Source organism: Drosophila novamexicana, unplaced genomic scaffold (genome assembly GCF_003285875.2).
Source record: "Drosophila novamexicana strain 15010-1031.04,08,12 unplaced genomic scaffold, DnovRS2.1 tig00000858-arrow-arrow-pilon, whole genome shotgun sequence".
In the NCBI taxonomy this organism is placed as follows: Eukaryota; Metazoa; Arthropoda; class Insecta; order Diptera; family Drosophilidae; genus Drosophila; species Drosophila novamexicana.
Window position 1 is genome coordinate 482,965 of NW_020824829.1, and position 24,979 is coordinate 507,943.

At 40.2% G+C, this 24,979-nt stretch overlaps 3 protein-coding genes and 4 non-coding genes across 12 annotated transcripts; 4 read left to right on the top strand and 3 right to left on the bottom strand.

Annotated features, from left to right (window-relative positions):
* Positions 1 to 355: 355 nt before the first annotated feature.
* LOC115764547 (probable phospholipid-transporting ATPase IA) lies at positions 356 to 24,849 on the top strand. 6 transcript variants are annotated; one of them, XM_030707664.1, is made up of 11 exons: positions 12,015 to 12,655; positions 16,708 to 16,834; positions 16,987 to 17,170; positions 17,256 to 17,416; positions 17,502 to 17,699; positions 17,764 to 19,135; positions 19,194 to 20,000; positions 20,103 to 20,356; positions 20,426 to 20,524; positions 23,279 to 23,310; positions 24,388 to 24,849. In XM_030707664.1, exons 1-11 carry the CDS (start codon positions 12,190 to 12,192, stop codon positions 24,483 to 24,485), a joined length of 3,798 nt encoding a protein of 1,265 aa, XP_030563524.1. In that variant the 5' UTR covers positions 12,015 to 12,189; the 3' UTR covers positions 24,486 to 24,849. The 6 variants fall into 6 exon arrangements, with proteins under 6 accessions (XP_030563526.1, XP_030563522.1, XP_030563524.1 ...); XM_030707663.1 differs by lacking the exon at positions 23,279 to 23,310 and adding an exon at positions 23,913 to 23,995 and having other exon boundaries at positions 12,016 to 12,655; XM_030707666.1 differs by lacking the exons at positions 12,015 to 12,655; positions 23,279 to 23,310; positions 24,388 to 24,849 and adding exons at positions 356 to 632; positions 21,967 to 22,883.
* Trnai-aau lies at positions 897 to 970 on the bottom strand. Its single transcript has one exon. It is a non-coding gene; the product is annotated as a tRNA-Ile (tRNA).
* On the bottom strand, positions 3,159 to 4,078 carry LOC115764549 (trypsin alpha-3). Its single transcript, XM_030707668.1, has one exon. The coding sequence runs from the start codon at positions 4,067 to 4,069 to the stop codon at positions 3,290 to 3,292; it is 780 nt and encodes a 259-aa protein (XP_030563528.1). The 5' UTR covers positions 4,070 to 4,078; the 3' UTR covers positions 3,159 to 3,289.
* On the bottom strand, positions 6,584 to 6,657 carry Trnai-aau. Its single transcript has one exon. It is a non-coding gene; the product is annotated as a tRNA-Ile (tRNA).
* Positions 6,981 to 7,103, top strand: Trnal-caa. Its single transcript has 2 exons — positions 6,981 to 7,018; positions 7,059 to 7,103. It is a non-coding gene; the product is annotated as a tRNA-Leu (tRNA).
* Positions 7,385 to 7,458, top strand: Trnan-guu. Its single transcript has one exon. It is a non-coding gene; the product is annotated as a tRNA-Asn (tRNA).
* On the top strand, positions 15,418 to 16,771 carry LOC115764550 (protein D2). Its single transcript, XM_030707669.1, has 2 exons — positions 15,418 to 16,551; positions 16,708 to 16,771. Exon 1 carries the CDS (start codon positions 15,819 to 15,821, stop codon positions 16,383 to 16,385), a length of 567 nt encoding a protein of 188 aa, XP_030563529.1. The 5' UTR covers positions 15,418 to 15,818; the 3' UTR covers positions 16,386 to 16,551; positions 16,708 to 16,771.
* Positions 24,850 to 24,979: the final 130 nt, after the last annotated feature.

The window sequence follows — 24,979 nt, forward strand, 5'->3', positions numbered from 1 at the left end:
TCAGTTATGTTAAAAACAGCTGTTTTCGGCAAAAGCTCTGTTACCATTATTAAACACAATGATTTTCAGTTAATTAACTGTTTTCAAGTTTTTGATATAAACTACATGCTTTTTAATAAAGCGTTCTTTAACTAATTTCAAATTGTAGTCTATTCGAAGATATTTTAAGTATTTATTAAGCAGCAGCTATCGGCAGTTTTACGGCCCTTACATTTGTCCCACTGTTATTAACAGTTTGGCGTAATGTTCTGCATCTGGCTATTTATTTGCCAGTCTGTTTACATCTCATTCCTGCGCGTGTGTGTTTGTTTTTATTTTCTTTTGTTTCGGCTTATCAATAATTAAAATAATAGCAAAATGGGCTTAAGATAATAGCAACAGCCAAAAGTGCATTAGTTACGCAGAATCGGTGTAGTTTCGTATTATTACGTTCGTTCGCGCGTGTTTGTATGTGTGTGCGCTTGTGTGATATTTTTGTTCACACCAGTTGCTTTAATCTCTGTCGGAAGCCCTACACACACACATGGTGTCCCGTTATAAGCTACACGAGGAAGATGTGGATGCCACAGCAGCACCCGCACCTAGGCAAAGTCGATACTCCAGGCCTGAGTCTGCCGGTCTTTTGCAACCACGTAAGTAAACATTTATCAGTTATCTAAAAATACTGTTGTGTGTGTGTGAAAGGAACACAGTCTCAAAGTGATTCATAGGTAAACATGATAGATATCTAATAATGAACTAATGAACAGTATTTCTGTAACACATTTTGTATTTGCGGTACTTTTGATAAGATTGTTGTCATGTGAAACGCTACTATGTGTGCTAGTTTTAAGAATATATATTAAGAGTATGGTAACTACAATTTTCATTTATGAATGTATAAAAAAAAAGAGAACTGGCCCATGGGGGGATCGAACCCGCGACCTTCGCGTTATTAGCACGACGCTCTAACCAGCTGAGCTAATGGGCCGTATTGTCTACGGGAGATCCAAGGCGGCATATAACATAAACGCTTGACATTGTATTGAAATAGAGGTTTCTTTTTATTGACCTAACATGCAATGGAAATCAATAAAAAGTTTCATTTGCTTAATTATTTATTTTTTTTTTTTTGCATATTTTAAGAAATATATTGTACTCTTTAATACACTTTTGTTTTGATTTTCGGTTATATGTTTTATATGTCACGACCTGCTGCCGTTTCGTAGTTGACAACTTACACTTCGGCTTCGTGCAAGCGAGCCCCACACGAAGGACAAAATATTGAGTGTCCTTTTTTGTGGCTTGCCCGCAGTTGGCTTTCGGCTCTTGCACGTAGTGGACGCATTTGGCTGGGCGGATGCCTGAGCAATATGGAATAAATAAATATTAACTGTGCCGCCCCTTAAAAACGCGAAAATCAGAGCTGATCTGAACTAATGTAGATATAGCATACATCTATATCGGCAGACAGTGCGAAATGAAATAAAAGTGGGTTGTACTAACTAAGCCGCCAACTGCACTCAGTTCGATAATTTGAAGGCTTTCGCTAATTTTAACTTGTGCATTTACGAATAACAAATGAAATGAACAAACTAACTGTCTGAAGAAAAGAGATGTGTAAAGTGCCTTTTGGAAAATCAACAAATCTGATTGTTAGTGCATATAACACGTACCTCCCCGCCCAACCCCGCCATATATAGTATTCGCTGTCAGCGACTGCATGTGCGTGACGGGAATAAACTACATATATGTTTTTCGAATATTATAAATTTTTGATGTTTTGACTGCAAGCAAGTAGATACATTTTGGTCGAAAGCTGGCATTGCTTTCGTTTTAAAAATTAGTCTGGAAAGGCGGCGGCGACGGCGGCCCGAAAGGGCGCCAGTTCTTGGCATTGGCTGTGGCTGTCAGTTGTTTTGGTTCTCAAACACATGTCAGAGCTTAAGTTCAAGGCTATTGTTAGCCGTCTTTTAAAGTCGCCCCACACACAGTGCCCACCCGGAAGAGGTTAAAGACCTTATATAACTGAAATATGATCTAATGAACAACAAGCTGCGTTAAAGGTGCCTTGAACGACGCTTTACTTGTGCTATTTATTAAGTGCCTTGGGGTTCTGACCCCCTTCCCCCCCTAATCTACACACAACATGTCCGGCTGTTATCAGCGCCAGAGTCTGGAGCTGCAGGCTCCACAGGACAGCCGAAACACGCGCACCATTTCAGTGGAGCTGAACAGAACGAACACCACCTCCAGCTGCAATCCCAGCCAGAGACGGCGGCAACAGCGGGCAGCCCAGCATCGGCAGGAGTCCTGGTTTCGCCATTCGATGCCGCCGGCAATTAATCGGGACTTTGAATCGTTGGAGCATCTGCAGGCGCAGGAGACGACCAACGGCCTGGATGAGCAGCTGGCGGCCTCATTGAGCGGCAAGCTGCCCGTTCTGAGCCACACCAGCATACACCTAAACAGTGCCAATAGCAATCTCGGCTTCATCGACTCCGACACACCAAATACGCCCATCACGCCGCTTTCCAACTCGGTGGCGGGCACACTCTCCTCCTGTCAAGCGGCTGCAGCCGGAGCCGGAGCCGGCGGCGATAATGGCTCCAGGCACAAGTCGCGTCATCGCAAGGACTCCAGAGCCTCCATCTTATCCAATGCAGCACGCGGCCTGCGCATGACCACATCATTCCTACGCAGAAAACGCAAGGAATACGAAGGTGAGTCGATAGCCAGGAATCAGGATGAATACAAGAAAGAAAAGATGTCTTTAAGTGGGTTTAGTTTGAAGAACTTTGCAGATATTTATCAGATTTTAAATATGTCTCATTCAATTAGCTAATTGCTCCTATGGAAGCTATATATATAAATAGTAATCCGATGTTGAAAACAGATTTATCATATATGGCAGAAGCATAGTTGAACGTTTTTTTTCAAGATATCTTTAAATAATAAAAGAGTTTTTTCCCTACAAATATTATTTTCTAATGAAGCTTTCTAGATTTAAAGCAGTGGAAAATCTAGTTTTGTCCTGATCTGTTCAAGATGTGGGTTCGGTTTGGAAAAAAGTGACTCAAATGCCAGAGAAATCTTAAAGTAACTCGGGTTTAGCTCTGAGCTACTCAAATCTAGTGCGAATGAGAATTTCTTTGCCAAATGCTGAAGATGCTGTAAGATTTTAGCTGGAGAGCCCTGATTTCTGCATTCTCTTGACTTTTATTATTATTAGTATACGAAATAGTTATAAACTATAGAGCTGACCTTTTGATAGTAAATTAGTCACGACTTAAATTGTTTCTCAATGATATTAAATTGTTTTCTGTGCTTGGGCGACCCAAGCGCTGAGCTCGGCCACATTGGCATAGACGCCCGGATAGTTGGGCAGGGCGCAGTTTCTGCCCCAGGACACGATGCCGACCAGCTTGCCGCCCGATACGAGCGGTCCGCCGGAGTCACCCTGGCAGGCATCCTTATTGCTAGACGCCGCACACAACATGGTCGCCCTGATCGTGCCGCCATAGCCATAGCTGGAGCTGGCGCACTCCGTGCGACCCACAATGCGGGTGTTGATGTACAGCAGTGTGGAGGAGGAGGCTCCCTGGTAGCTAGTCGATCCCCAGCCGGTGCAGGTGGCCGCTGCGCCGTGTTGAGGCGTGCTGCTGGCCAATGGAATGGTGTTGATATTGGTGCCCAGCTTGAGCTTGGTCTTCAGCCGCACCAGAGCAATGTCGTACATCTTTGCGCTGCTGTTGTAGGCCTCGTGTACCTTGTAGGCGGACACGGCGCTCAGTGTGCCGCCAAAGAATCTATAATTGGAGCCAGCGCGCACACGCAAATTGGCCACTGTCACGGTCGATTTGATCAGGCAGTGGGCGGCGGAGACCACCAGATTCCGGCTGATCAAGCTGCCGCCACAGAAATGGGCGCCCGAACGCTGCAGCGAAACTTGCCAAGGATGCGCGCCAATTGCAGCCGGCGAGCCGCCCACAATGCGTCCATCCGGCTGTGGAGTGAGGCCCAGCGGCATGATGGCTCCACTGGCCAGGGCCAGCAGAGCGAGTAGCACCATTAAGGTCTTGCAATACATTTTTACTGTCCAAACTTGGGTCTGCCAATGGCATACAAATCGCTGGTCTACTCTATATATATATTTTGCAGCTGATTAACCCTATCGATATTGTTATTGACGCACACTCCCCACTAAATTTACAATCCCCTGTAAATAATCATCAGTTACAGCCGTAAGTCTTTCACTTCAGACTGATAAACTCTAGGCCCACCTGCGTCGATATTTCCGGTTGTCTTTCAGAAAGCAAAATCTTACCAAAATGATAAATTGGCTCACGATCTTTATATTATATATCTCTAACATTTTGGCAGGAAATATATATATATATATATATATTGACTCAGGATTTCTGTAATTCACATCTATTTCTAATTTCTATCATATTGACAATTATTTAGTGTCATTATCTTTTGATTTTATGGTCCTGTAATCAAAACTAACAAGCTCTCATTCTGTTGTGCTTGGGTTTTGCCTGTCGTAAATGCCAAGACATGCAGAAAAAGGCTGTTGCTTGTTATATATAACATATATAAAGATAGTAATTAGTTAAATATTTAACACCCCTTGAGACTTAAAGCAGTCAGCGATTTATTTCTATGCCCAGCCACAGAATTGTTAATTGTTCCCACAGCAGAAATATTTCATAGTATGATTTTGTATCCATCAAAGAAGTAACTCAGCTTTAGAGTTTGATTCAAATATCGCGAAAACAATAAAGTTGATCGTACAAAAACAGAATCTATAGTCTTATCCTATGGCAGCTATATCTCTATATATAAAACTGTTTGTCCTGACTGACTGACTGATTGACTGACTGACTGACTGACTGACTGACAGACTGACTGATTGGTGATCAACGCACAGCCCAAACCGTAAGAGCTAGGAAGCTGAAGCTGTAGTTACCTTAACCCTTCGGGAGATTCCACCCGCAAGTATTGGAAAAATCGCGAAAAACGTTTGTATGAAACTTTTTGGCTTACCATCTGATCGACCTTAAACTCAATTTCAAAGTTCTTTGTTCAAATTCGTTTGCGGGGTGTTTCAAACTTTTCCAAAAATGTATTGCTTATTGGTGGAAATGGGGGAAAACGTTTGTATGAAAGTTGTTTATTTGCCGTCCGATCAGTTTCAAAATCATTTTCAAAGCCTTTTGAGAACATTTATTTTATACGTGCCACGGGCGGCCTTGCCCGCGGCTATCCCGCTAGCATATAATATACTTAGTAATAAGTTGTTGATGAAATATTAACTCATATTGCTAGCATGGCAAAACTAATAGAGTTTCGTTCACATAACGAAAATCAAAATAGGTTTTTCAAATAACAACTACAATATGCTATTTAGTGACTATAGAGCTTGTCCCTCAGAAAAAGGCGCCAATTAACCCTAAGTGGAAGTAGTTTATTGAAGAACTCGTCAACTGTCACGTAGCCTCCATAAAAACATTTGCTGGTTCCGGCCACGCTTTGTAGACTGGGCTGTCTCTATAATTTATTACGTAATCAACTAATATAAAATATAAACTTCATAAACGTTGCCCTCATTTTCCCCTGGCGGATACTCCATTAAGCTGTTCCTCATTCAGATCCTAAAAGGCAGCTTGTTAGTAAAATGTAAAGCATAAATATTTAAGAGCTACCCAATCATCATTCGAGAGCGGACACGTTTTCTCCTGTTTCACTTGCCAATTCTCCGTATATGAGTAATATTTCGTAAAACGATCGAAGGTTACGTGCTTTTTGGACTGTTTCGGTCCATTACCCTTGACTTTGTCCACAGCCGCATCCTTGAGGATGAGTATCGACTTTGGACAGCCCATCGTCTTTGTTCCAGTTCCCAGTTTCGAAGTGCCTGTATTCATTTTATTTGATTTGAATTGTGAAAGGGCTTTTTACTTGTGATATAAAAACAGCTGGTTGCTAAATAGTTCTATTTGTTCAACCAGAAAATGTCTTTCTAAGTACAATTTTTTATATATTCCCCAACTGTTGCACTTTACTGGGGCCCGGCTTGGAAATGTAATTAAAAGCGTTTGGTGGCAAACCTTTTAGTGCAGCAATCTTTTTAGATAAGAAATTAAATGACATTTGACCTGGGCTGCGCCTCTGAGATCACCAATGTCTCAGCATTAACGTACTTGCTTGGATTTCTCTTACTTCATTCTCATGACATCACCGTCGTGGGGGTTGGGACCGACCTTATATCCTAATGTGCCCGACATGAAAGTATATTACTTGCTGTGATTGTGCCGGATACGTTGACATTTTCCAGTCATTGCAAAAAGCTTTTCAGACTCTATTTTTCATGTCCATATAATATAGAGATAGAGGTAGTTAACGACTCGGTTTCCCGTGGTGTTTGAGGCTGCTTCAGGTTTGTCGCTGCTTAAAAAAATCAATGAAAATGTCTTTACATGTGACCGTGTACTCCGGTTCCTTTCATTTGAGTACACATACGAGCAATAAAAAACTATTTTATATGCTCTGAGATACCTTTAAACTGTTGTGAAAAATTAAAAAAAAAATATAAACTTGGCCCATGAGGGGATCGAACCCGCGACCTTCGCGTTATTAGCACGACGCTCTAACCAACTGAGCTAATGGGCCAGTATAAATGTGGGGCACAGGCAGCAAAAAACTGATTTTACGTTCAAAAATAAAAAGCTATTATTCGCATTGATGTATTCTATAATAGATGCATTTCTATGTTAATCTAAACAAAAAAATATATATATATACACATTAAGGTGTGCAATTTTATTTATTTGTGATATGTTTATTTTTTACGTTGAGCAGGTAACGAAACACGGGTACGGCTAAAACAAAACACAATAACATTACAGCGGCAGCTGCTGCGCATGATAACAGTTTACTGCTTCCACACTCGCTCGTACCATATAAGTTTGATTTGCGACAGACTGTTACCAAGTGTCAGGATGGCCGAGCGGTCTAAGGCGCCAGACTCAAGGTTATAAATCTTGCCTCTCAAACAGGGGTTCGTATGAGCGTTCTGGTCCTCTCTGAGGGCGTGGGTTCGAATCCCACTTCTGACAATAGTTTTTTTTTATTTTAAAAAGGTATTTAATAAATATGCAACAACTGTAAACAATAGATAAATTTAACTTTAGTCATTTTTTTCTATCTATAGTGTGGATTTAAGAATATAATAATTTAAACAAATATTATAACAAATTATTATCTGATATATTAAAAAAGAATTTCGCTTAACAATATTAAATCAATCCAGCACATTTAAGGCAGAAGCAAGGGATAAAAATGTGAGTCCTTTTCAGCAGACGTACTAAATGCTATTGTATCGACCAGTTCAACAAGTGCCTCCGTGGCGCAATCGGTTAGCGCGTTCGGCTGTTAACCGAAAGGTTGGTGGTTCGAGTCCACCCGGGGGCGGCAACAAATATTTTATTTTTCGTTACTAGCAATCAAACATAATTTTTTACCTTGAAAATTTGTCCCACATAAATCTTATGTGAGCGAAATCAGCAAGATTAACTATGTTTTAAAACAAGTACTACACCAAGGGCTAACAACAGAATCAATTGTGCTTAACAGTGAAATAACAGCAACAGCGCAAAAATGCGCATACATTTTTTGTTAGTGTAATCTAGTGTGGTGGCTTTGTGATTTTGAATGCATTGACATTTTTGCGCCAGTTTTGTTAGTGGTGAATTCGCCGCTCAGCTGGTGAAATCTGCGGTGTTTTAGCGCTCTTCAGCAATATCCATATGTGTTGCTCTCTCTTGAGCGCTCACAGGTTAGTCAATGGCGGCATTTGTTCAGTTGCTTTCTAAACTCACGAGCGTTAACTACGTGAATCGCGTTATTACTGCTAAACAAACTCGTCGTGCTTAATTGGTGTGAATAATAAATACATTGTGTTTCGTAGAAACGTATTTGGATACGCGATAAAATCCTGTTTTGGAACAATGCCTTTAAGCATGCCCCCCTTAAATACTTTGATTTTCTATACCCAGTGAATCGGCATTGAAAGATAAATGTAAATTACAGAGCTTTTGACGACAACAGTTATTCACATATGACTTGTACATGCAATACATATGCAATGGTATTGGTAATACTAGTTGCGGCTTAACGTTGGTTACTTATGCGCCACGTTTTGTATAGTTGTGTGTGTGTGTGTAGATAAGTTAAATCCATGACCAATCTAATGTTGATAGAATCAGTCACACAACCACACACATGCATGCAAATTGTGTGTTTACGTATATTCAAGATTGTGTGGGTTGGCGCCTTCTCTATTAATTCTGTTTTACTCTATCCAACACCTTCTTCTCTCGCGCGAAAATGTCAGCGGCGATTGTCTTGTTTTATTTTTATTTTGTTTAGCGTTTCTTGCCGTTTATTTCTTTTCCATTGTTGCATTATTGTAATTGTAGTTTTCTCATGTGTATATATATAAATATACATACATATACAAATATTGGCTATGTGTGTGTGTACACAAATGTCGTCCAAACTAGTTTCCTCGTGTTTTTTTTTCGGGGTTTGTTTTAAATGATATTGCCTCCCCCTGTTTATCAGCGTTTTGTTTTCGTATGCTATTTACAGTTTGTTTTTTTTTGTAAATTCAATGCAAGCCTTGCGTTGCAGATTTCAGTTGATGTTTGATAAATGTTGGAAAGGGTGAAAATAATTTCCCACTATTTCAATGAATCAAATATGTTGAATATATATTGTGCAGAAAGTAAACATAAACTACGTGCGGAAGGTAAATTGTCTGAAACTGTTGCATTGCATGAAATATTAAAGGTTCACGAAATGTCATGGAATATATAAGTTCTTGTTATATTCGTATTTTTATACATTTAATGCTTGCCAAATGCAGTGTATATTATTTTTTTTTCCAATTTATTTATACATCGGTTACGTTTGAATTTCAAAATAATTATAATGCTGTTTCAAAAAAAAAAAAATAAAAGAAAAACGTCATCATATGTTCATATATTATAGAAGTGGGAAAATATATTTAAATAATAAATGTGTGCACATTTTTATGTAAGCAGCAGCGGAAAATATTTGTAAAATATCCCAAATCAAGCATGTCTGGGTAATTTATTTTTTCGAAAATATATTTTTGAATCTGCAAGTTTTGCTCGATCTACATATGCTTTATCATGAATAAGAATCCCAACTTCATTTTTATCGCTTCTAAATTATATTCCATATTTGATTTTGTTTTGGATCAGCCGTTTCCGTCCACTTCTCAAACAATGTGACCGGCTGCGGCTAGACAATTATTGTTCGATTGACAATAATTTGCCATTGATTCGTTTTTTACAATTGTCGACAATAACAACTATTGTTGTTGCTGAGCTACATATATATATAGATACATATATATATATATTGGGACCAGCATTGTCAATTTAGCTATTTTCAAGCTAAATTGGACACTTTTCAGAGGGCAACTAATTAGGATTTTTTATGCCAGTTTTCTGATAATAACTTAAAACCTTTTCAACTGTAAATTGTTGCTAAGAAAGTTAGTAGTAGTTTTTTTAACATTTGATTCGGCTACATCTTTAAATGGCGTTTGGCAACACTGTTACGGACCTTGCAATCAGCCAAGCTTTGCTCACAATGATATAATACACACACGCGCACACATACACACACGCATGCACCTATGCGGGCCATATGCATGTGTATGTGTATGCAAATAGGTAATTTTCGAACTGATGACAAATTTCCTTTACTTGTGTGTAGTACCCGTATTCGAAAAACCTTTAAAAAGTGCTGTGGGCTTGCCATAAATGGCATCGGTATATTCCATACTAAATTTCTTGATTGTTGACAAGTAGTATATATATACATATGCAGAGAGAGAGAAAGAGAGACGGAGAGAGAGCGAGAAAGAGAGGGAGCGAGAGAGTATTCAAGGCAAATATTTTGATTAGAGTTCGTTAAGTTCCATTGTACTTTAAATTTTTAAAAACAAATGCGCGTATACAACTAGTTTAAGAGTTTTTCATGAACAGAAAAGCGAATACTAAGCAAAATAGTGAAGTTCCTTATCGTGAACCGAAACATTTTTCAAGTTAAAAAGCTGCTGTTGTGTATTTGCTTACATTATAAATTTAAAAAAAAACATTTTTTGGCGTATTAAATTTATCACAACATTAAATAAAATATTTACAACTTAAAAGCTGCTTCGAATAACAACTGATTCCTTGAAGTACGTGAAACGTTTAATTTGGTTCACGATTCAATGAACTAGTTCATCGAAAACGGAGCGAAAAGTTCCCATTCAAATTTACACGTGTTGTAGATTGGTGTTGTCATTGCCTTGCTTTTTCTTAGTGTTAAATGTTTGCGCAAGTGTTGACTGTACAGGTACATGTGTATATACTATATGCATATACATGTATGTATGTATGTGTATATAAATATGTATATATGTATGTGTACAGTGAGCTGTGCTGCTGTGAAATATGTCATTTAGCGTTAACTGATTGGTGAATCAACCTCAGGTTGAAGCTTTTGAGGCAACTTTGCAACTGTTTCGAGCCAGTTGAGTTGTTGCTAATTTTGTATTAGCCCAGTTTTACTCAACAGAAACCAGTAATTGCAATTTTAATGCGTATTTTTAGTGGACATGCTTGAATAGCGAACACAAATATGCAAGTAAAGCTGTTTGGAATGAATCCAAAATATGCGCCCATATATACATAGAGAATATGTATTATTTTATGCTGATATTTATAGAAGCGGAATAAAGACGGGCGACCGAACGTTGCCAGTTCTGATCAGACTCCATCAGCTTTTGCTGTTATTTTTGGATTTCTTTGAAAGTTAACAACGTAAAGAACTTACTATTAATTGGGCTTACTTTCTGTAAACATACGCGCGGCCTTGTACAGGCACAAATGTCATCTGTAATTACGAAAATTCACAACGTTCTGACCGGGCCAGGCCAGGCCAGGCCAGCGCGGCGCCTTTTTTAATATTTATGATCAATTTCGACCCTCCGCATGCAATCCCAATTGGGGCCTCCACCTGCTTAGCTGCTCTAGTATTGATATATTCCCTGTAATTTAGCACACGGGTTCCGGAACGAGCCCCATTAAATCCCGACGAATCGTCGCCTGACTAAATATAGACACATACCACACATCTGCCATATGAGAGTATTTAATCTTTGACCAAGTCAAAATAACACTTTTTCTCCTTCTAAAGTAATGCTCCTTCTTCTTTAACCAATTGCTCTGAAAATCTGTTAAATAGTTAAGATTTTGGATTGTGATTTATTTGTCCACCAATAAACCCCAATAAACCCCCAAAAACCCCAATAAGCCCCCAATAAACCCCAATAAACCCCCTATAAACCCCCAATAAACTCTCACAAATCGTCGGCTGACTAAATATAGAAATATATCACACATATGATAGTATTTAATCTTTGATCAATCCGAAAAGAACTTTTTCTCCTTCTAAAGTAATGCCCCTTCTTCTTTAACCAATTGCTCTGAAAGTGTGTTAAATAATTAAGTTTTCTGATTGATTATAATTTATTTGTGCAATGCTTAAACACTTGTCGCCACGTTTACAGTAATTATTAATTTTAAATATTTAAGCAATGCATTAAGGTTAGCAGCGCATATTTGCGTTATTTGAGTAACTCTGAAAGGGCTTAATTATATTTGAGTGTTTACTGTAGCTAACGTAAACACGCCAAAGGACAGACCCGGATAGACCATACCAATCCATTCCATGCATGTTTTTGGACACGCGCAAATGTGAGTGTTTACTTGGGATTTGTGAATGGTCGACAGACAGGTTAACAGTGCTGAGTAGTTCCCTAATGTTATGTGGAAGGTCGTTGACTCTTTTACCAGGGTGAATGTCGTCGCATTGCTTTAATGAATCTTGACCAAAATCAATACCTAATGTGTGAATAATTAGTCGTCAAACCAAAGTAGGCATTGAAAAGAACAAAAGCATATGTAAAGGCACGCCCCGAAAGGGTATTTGAAAATGATAATTAAATGTCAAATCGGAAGTACAGTCAAATTTCGTGTGTGCGAGCTAAACTAAACCCATCGAAGCCATCGTTGAATTTGGAGAGAAACACAAAATAGCATATAGAAGAACCATGTCAACATGACAGATCCCAATAGGAATAATACAAATGGCAACAACAAGCCCAAGGGCAGTCACACACGCCGTCCACAAGCGGCTGCAGATCCGAGCTCCACCGAGATTAATGCATCCGGCATCGGCACCGGTGCCGGCTACGTTTTCCACAATCCGCGAGCAGTGGCAACTGTGCCGGCACAGCTGCGCCTGTGGTGCAAGGAATGCCTGCGCCGGCTGAGGGGCGAGGCCTTGCGACACACGGCGACAACGGGACCCACAAGCTTCGCCCCAGATGCGGGAACCAATACACGACGCCCAGACGAGGAGTCCTCCGATACCAGCAGTGCGGGCACAACAGAAGTGGATGCCTCCATAGCGCCGCAGCGCCTCCAAAGCGAACGGACGGAGCCCAAGCCACAGCCGAGCTGGTTCTCGACCACCCGGCGAAAGTTCCTGGAGAGAACGGGCCTGAGGAAGCGCAAATGTGAAGGTGTATATCTATCTATTTTATTATTATTACCAACAGTTCAGGTATACTTTAAACTAACTGCCCAGGTTTTAGGTGACACTCCCTTAAACAAGCTAAGTACCTCCTTGTTCAGTTGACCGAGAGTCTGAATCACTTTGTCAACTTACATCTACTGAGGACTGCAGTTGTATTAGTATTATTTGTTCTTATCTTTTTTGTAATCTTATCGTTAAGCCAGAGACAACAATCTAAAGTCAAATAAGGCAGTTAAATAGTGTTGAGTTGATAGTTGTGTACAGATGTACAACATGCGGGATATGGATATATAGATAGATATTATCTTTCCACTAGGTACACTCCAGTGGTAAATTGACATCAACCCATCTTGTTTTCCACATAAAAAACCAAGTGGTGGAATCAGTTCTTATAAAGATCTTTTAAAACGATTTTAAATCCGAACGGACGGTAAATAAAACAGCTTCCGCCAATTTACCACTGTTGCGGGTGGAATTTGCCAAATCGCTGAAACACATATTCATTAAGTTCTTATGTAGAGCTTTAAAAATAAGTTTCAATCAACTCTTAGAATCGCGCTTTCCACCGGGGAAGCTTTGATATTGCGAAAAGTGTGAAACGCAATGTCACCCACCAAATCTTTGATCTCCATTTCCACCAAGGAAAAAGGCATTTCTTCGAAAAGTGGAAAACACCTCAAGTTGAACAAAGATCTTTCAAATTGAGTTTGAATCCGATCGTATGGTAAACATGCAAATTTTTTCACGATTTTTCCACACATGCGGGTGGAATTTGTCGAAAGCCCGTCTTCAGGTAACTACAGTGAAAATTGTAGCTCTCAGTCAGTCATTCAGGTTATCAGTCAATCAGTCAGTCAGTCAGTATTAACAGTTTTACACATAGAGAAGAATAAGTGCAGGGTAGCTGCTAGTCTAGCACGCACGTCTAGTCAATTTTATAGATTTCAATCGTTATTGGCCCAATGCGGCTAAGAAATGCACTCTCTTTGTAAATACCGTCCAGGGACGACGGCTAGTTACAGTTGCCAGATATCCAAATACAAAGAAGCTCATTCGAGTGCCCAACTACGAGATACCCTGTACTCACAGATGAGCTGCCATAACCTACATTTATTCTAGTCTCAAAAAGCTTATCCCATACCTCAATACAGTCTACAGTCCTTCGGGTCTAATCTTTGAAAATATTGTAGAACTTAAAGATAAAAATCAAACGTGTGAATATGCCACAAATCAGTTTCTCTCAAATGTGGCTATTCGAAGTGTGAAATATTGTTGAAATGTGTTGCAAAATGAATTCAACGTGAACCGAGACGCACAACTGTTGATGATGCTGCCTTCCACAAGCTGTTTCATGCATTTGCACAGCTGCGCTATACCCCTTGTTTATGCCCATGCTATTGACTAAAGGGCAGAGCATGTTTCAAGGGTTTGCGACACACCCCAAAGGATACAAATCAGAACGACGCAAATCGCCTCCGCCAGGGCCGACCCCGAGCGCCTAGAACGTTTCGCTCATTATTACCTACCGTGGCCAAGTCCGGCTCGGCTCTCCCGTGTTGGATTCAGTCGCAACGTTAAGCTGCAAGAGAGCACAACACGCAGCACGCAACAAACTGGGCCAACAATTCGGTGGAAAATTCTCTGTGTGTGTGCGTGTGTGTGTGTGTGTGTGTGCAGCTAAATTGTGTGTATGCAAATACATATTTTGCAATATTTGGCAATTGCTGTTTGTTTGTGAAGAATTAGTGTTAGTTGCAACGGTTTGTGGCACAATTGTCGAGTGCATCACGTGGCAGTCGCTGCGTTCAACGTGCGACAAATCGATAGTGCGCACTTTTCACGCACTTGGCCGTGAGTGAGTGAGTCGGAGCCAAGTGTTGAATCTGTCGCGAGTTCCTTCAAGTCTACCTAGCTAAAAACTCCAATTCTTGCATCATATATACACCTGAATATAGAACAATTTAAACTTCTGATGTACCTGGCAAAATGTCAAAGTTGATGCGAGTTGAAGAAATTATTCCGCCCGAGCAAACGGCATTTGAACGAAATGTGGCCAAAATTAAGAGCGCAAGCGCTGGCTCTGTGAAGCACCTTAAACGCCCACTGGCACGCCCACTTGTGGCTTGCTCGAGCAGGCAGTAGAGCATTTGGTCACAAGCACAATCAACCTGGAGGGCATACTGAAAACGAAGGCAGGCAGCAGGGAGAGCATTGCTTTTCAGGCCGTCGGCTCGGGCATTGAGGAGAGGGACGTGACGGACGCAGCGGATCTGGAATCGATTGAGACGGCCGCAACGGAGCTTATTGGCGACATCAACGACGATTCGAATCGTATCTTGAACGTGACGAAGCGTCCAAGCCGACGCCGGAGACCATCCGTGAGGCAGTGCGGCCGTCGCTGGACCAGAATGAACTTTCGCAATGTTTACAGAGCGCTGCGTATACGTTGGAGTCGTAAGTCCATCTAGTTTTTTTCAAAGATCATTGTGAAAATTCTGCAAATCCACCAGGATGGGTGGAAGTGATTCCGTGAACCCACCCGCAGGGGTAAAAGTGGGAGAAAGTGCGTTTCAAACTCACTCTCCAAGTGTTTCGCAATAGTTACAGAACTCTGCGTATACGTTGGAGTCGCAAGCCCACCTAGTTTTTTTTACAGATGATTGTAAAAATTCTGGAAATCCACCGGAATGGGTGGAGGTGTGGGAAAGTACGCTTCAAATTCAGTGTCTAAGTATTTCGCAATGTTTACAGAGCGCTGCGTATACGTTGAAGTCGTTAGTGCATTTAGTCATTTTCAGAGATCCCTGTGAAGATGTGAATCCACCCGAATGGGTGAAAGTGGGGGAAAGTACGTTTCAAACTCAGTCTCCAAGTGTTTCGCAATACTTACAGAGCTCTGCGTATACCTCTGAATATTCGGTAAATCCACCAGAATGGGTTGAAGTAGGGGGAGTGCTTTGCAAACTCAGTGTCTAAGTGGAAAAGTTTCATTGTTTTCAACACTTTGGGGAATCAAGAAATTAAGAAAAAAACATCTTTGACCGGGCAACGCCGTGAATATGTGCTCTAGTACCTACGTATTTAAAGTCACCTTTTTAGGCTAGTTAAAGTTAGCTCCAAAAATTAGAATATTCAAAATTCCGAACATCATGTTTGTAACCTGTGTCGAGGTGGATCCACTCATTAAACTGGGCCGCTTGATGAAGAAGCACAGGATCATACCAGACGTTGTGAACTGCAGGCCCCATATAATCATCGATGTGCTCTATCCTTGTGATACCGTTGTCCAGCCGGGCTGTCATCTAACCCCACTGAAAGTGAGAAACGAGCCAATCATTAGGTGGATGGCAGACCCTATCAAGTTTCACACGCTGGCCATGATTGACCCGGATGCCCCAAGTCGTGCCTCGCCCACCAAACGGGAATGGCTTCACTGGCTGGTCGGCAACATACGCGGCTGCGATGTGGTGCTTGGCCAGCCGCTGGTGGGCTACATTGGCAGCCGTCCGCCCGCCAAGACCGGCCAGCATCGTTACGTCTTCCTGGCCTTCAGGCAGCACTGCGAGCTGGACTTTGACGAGCCCTACATACCCAACAGCAGCTACGAGGGGCGGCCCTGCTTCAGCATCAAGCGATTTGCCAAAAAGTATGCGCTGGGCAACCCCATCGCTATCAATTTCTTCTTTTCCAACTGGGAGGACGATGATTTGTACTAAAGCAAACATTGGCTGCTGCTTTTGGTTTTAATAAAAATCTATAATGAAAGCAAGGCTCTGTAAGATTTGTATCCATATTGACTGATTGATTGATTGATTGATCGGCGGAAAGTCGAGGTTTTAGAAAATGTCTACTGCAAATATGGAAAATTTGTGAAAAAATAAGGTATTAAATCGTGTTGGTATTCCACCGATTGATTTTTAACTTAAGTGCAAAAAATAATGTATAGTTGCTTAGCTGATTTTAAATAATCCTGCCCATACGCTGGGCAACTTCGTATATGCAGTTCTTTTTAACAAATTTGTTGCTTTATCGTTCCAGATGATGAGGATGACGTTCCGCACTTCAATGGTTACGAGGCGAATGACTCGGAAAAACGCGTCATTACGCTGAACGCGCCACAGCCCACAAAATATTGCAATAACCGTATATCCACGGCTAAATATAAGTGAGTAATGCGAATGGGCAACGATTATCAGCAGAGTAGTCGGCGCATTTATTTGCTATGATCTATTTAAGGGTCGTGGCTAGCGCTGATAAGATATGACCTCCATTTCTAATACTAATTGATTAATAAATGCTTTTGTATTTATCACACAGTGTCCTCACCTTTATACCGTCGTTCCTCTTTGAGCAATTCCGACGATATTCCAATATATTTTTCTTACTAATTGCATTATTACAACAAATTCCGGATGTGTCGCCAACGGGTCGCTACACCACATTGGTGCCACTCCTCTTTATACTCTCTGTAAGCGCCATAAAGGAAATCATCGAGGATTTGGTAAGTACATGTGTTGAAAGCGACATCTCAGAGAGGTATATATATACATATATATATATATATATATATATATATTTATTTGCAGAAACGACATCGCGCAGATAATGAAATCAATCATCGATTGATTGAACGCTTAGAAAATGACACTTGGACCACGGTGCGCTGGTCCGAGCTGACAGTTGGGGATATTATCAAGGTGGTCATCGATACATTCTTTCCTGCCGATTTAATATTGTTGTCGTCAAGGTGAGCAGCCACTATATACACATATATATATATATCTATATTATTACACACTATATCTGAATTTGATGTATTGAAATCTTTGCAGCGAGCCGCAGGCCATGTGTTTCATTGAAACGGCAAATTTGGATGGCGAGACGAACTTGAAGATTCGACAGGGTTTGCCGTCGACAGCCAAATTACTGGAAACAAAAGACTTGTTGCAATTGGAGGGCAAGCTCGAATGTGAATTGCCGAACCGGCTATTGTACGAGTTTAATGGCGTGCTGAAGGAGTATGGTAAACCGTAAGTGCATCTCTGCTATAGCTGATTGATTCCGATTTAAAAACAAAGATTCATTCTTTTGCAGTGCCTGTTCACTTGGCAGCGATCAGGTGCTACAGCGTGGCGCTATGTTAAGGAATACGGCCTGGATATTTGGCATTGTCGTTTATTCGGGACACGAAACAAAGCTGATGAAGAACTCGACCTCGGCGCCACTTAAGCGATCCACTGTCGACAAACTGACCAACACACAGATCCTGATGTTGTTCATGATACTGATCTCTCTCTGCATAACGAGCGGGCTGTGCAATTTGTTTTGGACGCAAAAACATTCCCAAACGGACTGGTATTTGGCCATTGGAGACTTTAAGAGCATGAGCCTCGGCTATAATCTGCTGACGTTCTTCATTCTGTACAACAATCTGATACCCATATCGCTGCAGGTCACCCTCGAATTGGTGCGTTTTCTACAGGCAATCTTCATTAACTATGACATTGAGATGTATCACGAAGAGTCCAATATGCCGGCCAGTGCGCGCACCTCCAATCTCAACGAAGAGCTTGGCCTGATTAAGTATATCTTCTCGGACAAAACGGGCACGCTGACACGGAACGTGATGGTGTTCAAGAAGTGCTCCATAGCGAGGCGCATTTATCAGCCCGAACGCACGCCCGAGGAATCGGACTTGGTGCAGAATATACTTAGGAGGCAGAACTCCTACAAGGACATTGAGGACTTTCTAGTGCTGTTGTCCGTGTGCCATACGGTGATACCGGAGAAAAAGGAAGATGGCACCATTATCTACCATGCCGCCAGTCCCGATGAGCGTGCTCTGGTCGATGGTGCACGCAAGTTTGGCTACATTTTCGACACACGCACGCCTGACTATGTGGAGATAAATGCATTGGGGAAGCGTATGCGCTTCCAGGTACTAAATGTACTCGAATTTACGTCGACACGGAAACGGATGTCGGTCATTGTGCGAACGCCAGAGGGTAAAATAAAGCTATTCACCAAGGGCGCCGATTCAGTCATATACGAGCGTCTCGCGCCGCGAGATCAGTCATACCGGGAGACAACTTTGCAGCATTTAGAGGAGTTCGCCTCCGAGGGCTTGCGCACGCTGTGCTTGGCCGTGGCCGACATTGATGAAGAAGTGTACCAGGAATGGAACGAGACACACCACAAGGCGTCGATATCATTGCAGTACCGCCACAGCAAGCTGGAAGATTCCGCGAATTTAATCGAGACCAATCTACGTCTGCTAGGCGCAACGGCAATCGAGGACAAATTACAGGATGGCGTGCCAGAGACCATATCCGCCCTGCTCGAAGCGGGCATATACATTTGGGTTTTGACCGGTGACAAGCAGGAAACGGCCATCAACATTGGTTACTCGTGCAAGCTGATCACACACACCATGGACATTATCATACTCAACGAGGGCAGTCTGGACGTAAGTTGCATTGTGTGCAGCGATAAAAACATGTCAATAATTTCAATTTGCTTTGCAGGCTACTCGTGATGTCATTCTGCGGCACATTGGCGAGTTCAAGAGCACCTCGGCCAAGGATGCGAATGTGGCGCTCGTCATCGATGGCAAGACCCTTAAGTATGCATTGACCTGTGACATGCGCGGCGATTTCCAGGAGTTGTGCCTAATTTGCCGCGTCGTCATTTGCTGTCGCGTTTCGCCCATCCAAAAGGCCGAGGTAGTCGAGATGGTTACGCAAAGCACCAAGGCGGTTACCCTGGCCATTGGCGACGGTGCCAACGATGTGGCCATGATACAGAAGGCAAGCGTTGGCATTGGCATTTCGGGCGTGGAAGGTCTGCAGGCATCCTGTGCCTCCGACTACTCGATTGCCCAGTTTCGATATTTGCGTCGCTTGATTCTCGTCCATGGCGCCTGGAATTATGCACGCATCAGCAAGCTGATCCTCTATAGTTTCTATAAAAATGTCTGCTTATATGTCATTGAGCTCTGGTTCGCCCTCTATTCGGGCTGGTCGGGCCAAATTCTGTTTGAGCGCTGGACCATTGGCCTGTATAACGTTCTCTTCACCGCCATGCCCCCATTTGCAATTGGCCTCTTTGAGAAGTTCTGCACGGCCGACACAATGCTTAAGTATCCGCTGCTGTATAAACCCTCGCAGAATGCCAAACTCTTCAATGTGCGAGTCTTTTGGATTTGGATTTTCAATGCTTTGCTGCACTCGGTCTTTCTCTTCTGGCTGCCACTGTTCGCATTCCAGGAGGAAGCCATTTGGGGGGATGGCAAAACGAGTGACTATCTGCTGCTGGGCAATATGGTCTACACGGTGAGTTGGTGCACGAATTTATTCAAATGAAGCAAGAGGATATGTATACATAACTATACTTAATATTTATAATTTTATAATAACTTGTTTGTATATTTGCAGTATGTTATTGTAACTGTTTGCTTGAAAGCTGGCCTCATCACTAGCTCCTGGACCTGGCTAACGCATGCCGCCATTTGGGGCTCCATTCTGCTCTGGTTTGTGTTCGTTCTGATATATAGCCACATTTGGCCAGGATTGAGCTTTGCCAGCAACTTTGCGGGCATGGACACTCAACTGTTGTCGACGCCCGTCTTTTGGTTTGGTCTAGTGCTGGTGCCCATCGCCAGCCTGTTGATCGATGTCATCTGTAAGCTGTAAGTTGCGAGACACCAAACAAATCTGGGTGCATAGGCAGCTATTAATTATTGTTCGATTGCTTGTAGAATACATAATACCGTTTTCAAGTCGCTCACCGAGGCTGTGCGTGAGTCGGAAATACAGCGTCACGATCCCTCACAGGTGATGGAAGAGTCGCGCTCCTCGTAAGTATTCAGTTGACAGAGAGAATCTATTGATAAACACTATGTATTTGCAATATTTCTGGATTTATTTTCCTATCGATTGGTTAACTATTTGGCATCAACTGAGCAAAACCAAAAATATGCTACTCTACATTTTCAATTTGAATTGTTGTGCATTTTTCTATTATTTAGTAGCTATTTTTATTTATTTTTGGCAAGGACCGTTTGGAAATTGAACAAGATATAATATCTCTGTAAATGTCATACTATATATATATATATAAATATATATATATATATATATATATATTCCTTGCGGTCCCTGCTTTTATGTATGCAATTTTCGTTTTGTAGTTGTCTGCACCACTTTGTGAGACGTCTTTTTATCATATAGCTAATGCTATTAGCTATTAGATCATTTTGCATTTAACTAATCACCTAATTTAATTAATCTGTTAGTCACTTGTCCAACTGTTCAGACACACATGTGTGTAACTGCTTATGTATCTGCCATTTTTGATTGAACTTTTATTAATTGCCTAACTATTAGTCAGCAAATCTATTGCAATTTGTACTCACAAAGAACACGAGCCTTTAGAAAACTAGTTGCAATTAGCGCCAAAAATAACGAACAAAAACTTATACTAATCACTTAAATATATATATATATATACGTGGATTCATATCAAATCGTAAAACAGCTCTATATATATTTGAAGGCAAAAATGTATATTGGTCTCGAATAAGTTTTTTTTTTACTTGTATCAAGTAAAAACATAAATCTAAGCTAAAGATCTGTTCAGTCGAAAAATGCGTGTTGTCCAACACTGGTCGCTCTTTGATATTTTCCCAGGCTCAATTGCCCGACTCTGAGTCTTCCGCCCGTTTACAGGGAATACTTAAAAGTTAATTGTTAAGCAATAATTATACACAAACAAAGAAAAACGAACACAGCACAGGGTATTAAATAGTCGACTAAAGTTGTTTTTTGTTAGCAAAAACACAAAGCATTGCATATTTGTATTATAAATATATATTTTTAGCAACAAATGCTTGGATTAAATTACGTATTTATTTAGTCATGAATTGAAATTGAGTTGATTAGCAAAAATGTGTGTGTTTTTTTTAAGTAGCAAATAAACACGATTACGTTAAATTAGGAGGCAAAATTTGAAAAGAAATATTAAGTATCAAATACCGAAATTGGTAACATTATTTACTTATTAGCAACAATAACTTTGAAACCAACAAAACCCAACAACAAATGTAATTTTCTCTATCCTCTATCCTTTATTAACAATTGACACACACATTTCGAATACATATAACCTAATGCTCGATCCGAAATGTGAAATCGCATAAACTCATTGTAATCAATCCCAACTCCTCATGCCTAATCCACGATAATTGTCAAAAACTACGTATTCCCGCCGACTCCTTCCATGATGAATGGCAAATAAAAGGGACTTTCGTTTTAAGCACGGACGTATGGAAAATATGTTGAATCGCAGAAGAGCTTCAGACAGGAAGTCGTCGTCGCATATCGCGCCTCGTCACTTGCGCGTCGAAAACTGGGATATCGATGATGATGAGCTGGATAGCCGGGAACAGCAGCGGCAATATCATCGCCGCAGTCACCGATTGGCGGGTGGTTCCCATCATGTGGACAGCGTGGACAGTGGGACTCTGCATATGTAGCCAGGCTGTTGGAGCAGAATCTATATAATAAGTCAGGTGCTTGTATTTGTACCATATATATTAACAGAGAATCTATTGTTTTGTGTCTTGATATAAATAAATTATATATAAATTAGGGCTCATTTAATATATTATATACATATTTATTGTATGTGCTCAGGGCGCACAAAGCCATATCCATTCCAAGCAAAACTTGTAGTATTCAAACTAGAAATCTGCATTATTCATAAATGTACAGGTGTAACTCTTAAAATTGATCCAACTGTGATACTGATTGCTGTAGCAAATGAATTGTGTGCAATTATGAAAATGTTTTAAACTTTAAATAAGCTGATTGTTCTACTATTAAGCATTCTTTTACTTAAAACTTAACATGCCAACAAACAGTTGTTTCCTTTTCTACAATGAACTATACCAACGTCTATAGTATATGTACAAAAACTTGTATGGAATCCAGTTAACAAGAACTATAATTTAAGAGAACGTTTCCTGTCTCAATTGTTGTGCTTTTATGTTATTGTTATTTTGTGACATATACATATATATTTATATATATAGTCAATTAACTGAATAAACATAGTCACTAGCTTAAGCCAGTGTACAGCCCATCCTCAAACCTTCCTGTATACCCAAACAGTTCAATTAATACTTAAACTCAAAATACACTGCGTTTTAAAAAGAGTATAGCGATAAGTATAATATATGGCAAAAATTTTATACAGCCTCAATGAAAGTGAAAAGGTTAACAAGAATCTTAATTTTATCTATGTGGAAAGTGAATAAAATATGTTATTAACTATATAAGTTTTATATTGGCTGCCGAAGTACGCATGCAATTTAATACCCTAACAAAAAAAAAAAATGAAGTCCACTAACAGAACAGTTCGGCGCACATTTGACATTTGGCTGAATGTAATGCACTTTAATTATTGTTTTAATTTAATTCTAACACAAAGCAACAATTAAATACGCAAATTAATTTCCTTTATAAAATAAAACTCAATGCAATTTTCTCAAATATGTATTTTAAAATTCTCATCAATATTTTCTTTGCGTAACTTGTATGTGTGTGCGCAGTACTATGTATGCCTTGGGATCAATTATTCGATGTAAGTAATTCATAGATCAAATGTGTAAATCAAAAAAAATAATACTATATGTATATCTATATATACATAAAGTCCAACTCATAATCATATACAGTCACAACCATCCACGATATTACAATAGGTCACGAATTTATTTGCAATTAAAGGATTTCTCTTAGGTACTCGTAGTAGTTTCTGTATAAAAGGGCAAAGGTAAACAGCACCGAGTTAATAATTAAATAAATATATTTAAGGTTTATTTCTTTCGTTTTTCTTTATCCCTCAGATTATCAAGTTTGTACGCATTGCATGTTCTATATTTTTCTCAAGATTTCGCCATTACTTTTATGTTTGCCGTTTGTCGAATAACAGTCTTTAGTTTTAACTAATAATGCCAAAATTTGCATGCTCCATTAATTTGGTCAACCTCGATTTAATGTAGCGACCTGTGCTTAATTATCATATATTTTTTTTTAATGGCCGTAGAGTGCTAACAATTTAAATTGAAAATTTAAGATCTGCCACGAAAAATGTTGAAGAACCAAAGAACCAACCACTCTTATCCAAATTTATATACTAAACGTCCTGCGAATCTCCAAAACCATAAACAATTAATTCTACAGATTCACTGAAACTGCGAGATTGCTACGCAATGTTTTCACCCGTCGTGCCAACACAAGAGTCGAAACGGAACTAGAATTATCGCGTGAGTACTACCCATATATCAATCAGTTCCAGTGTGTACAGTCCAGTGTAGGACAGTGTGCCCCCAAGGGCGTTTGTTTTTAGTACAGTTTGGTCAAATGGCCAACATTTGGTGGCAGCATTTCATTTTTTAATGGGATAGTTGAGTACGTTTATAGCCACGGTTATCAGCTGTAGCGTATCGGCTAATTAAAGAAATGGCTTTTGATTTTATATTTTTCGAACGCGTGGGTGGTGTGGGGAGGGGGGGGGGGTTGGTGTCAGTATCTATTGTTTTCATAGCAAAAACACATTTCATCCACATGTTCATTAAAAAGCAAACCCCACCCAACTCTACCATGTGCAACGTATAATTATTGTATCTGATATGCAAATATACATGTTTTTCCTCAGATGGCTATGCATTTTCCCAAGAGGAAGGCGGTGCTGTGCCGCAATCTATAGTCATACGCGCCTATGACACGAACTTGCCCAAACCAGAGGGCAATTGAGAACCTCTCGAGAGATAAATAAATCGACAGATAACGGCAGCTATTGTATTTATGGCTATGCATTAGTTAAAGCAACACCTGAAACTTATGAAAGCTTATGTATGTAAAAGGGCCAAAGAATAAAATCATTTAAACACATATTTTAAGCATACTAAATAAACATCAAAAACAAAAAAAAAAAAAACAAGAAAAAACAATGTTAACTGAAACTTTTGTGAAACCACACACTCTTTTTCTGGTATTATTGCATCAATATATATTCTATATGTGTCTTACATTACTATTTTTTTATATATGCTGCATATGATAACTTAAATGTGTATGTGTATCCTAACTGTTAATTATTTTTTAAGTCAGAAACACTTAAATAAAGCCGTTAGAAGCATTTCATTCTTTGTACATATCTAAATCGACTGTGTTTATTGCTTAACTTTTCAAAGATGTTGGCCGTTATGTGTCGAGGTTTTTTCGATTTCTTGATAAATTGTGAAAAT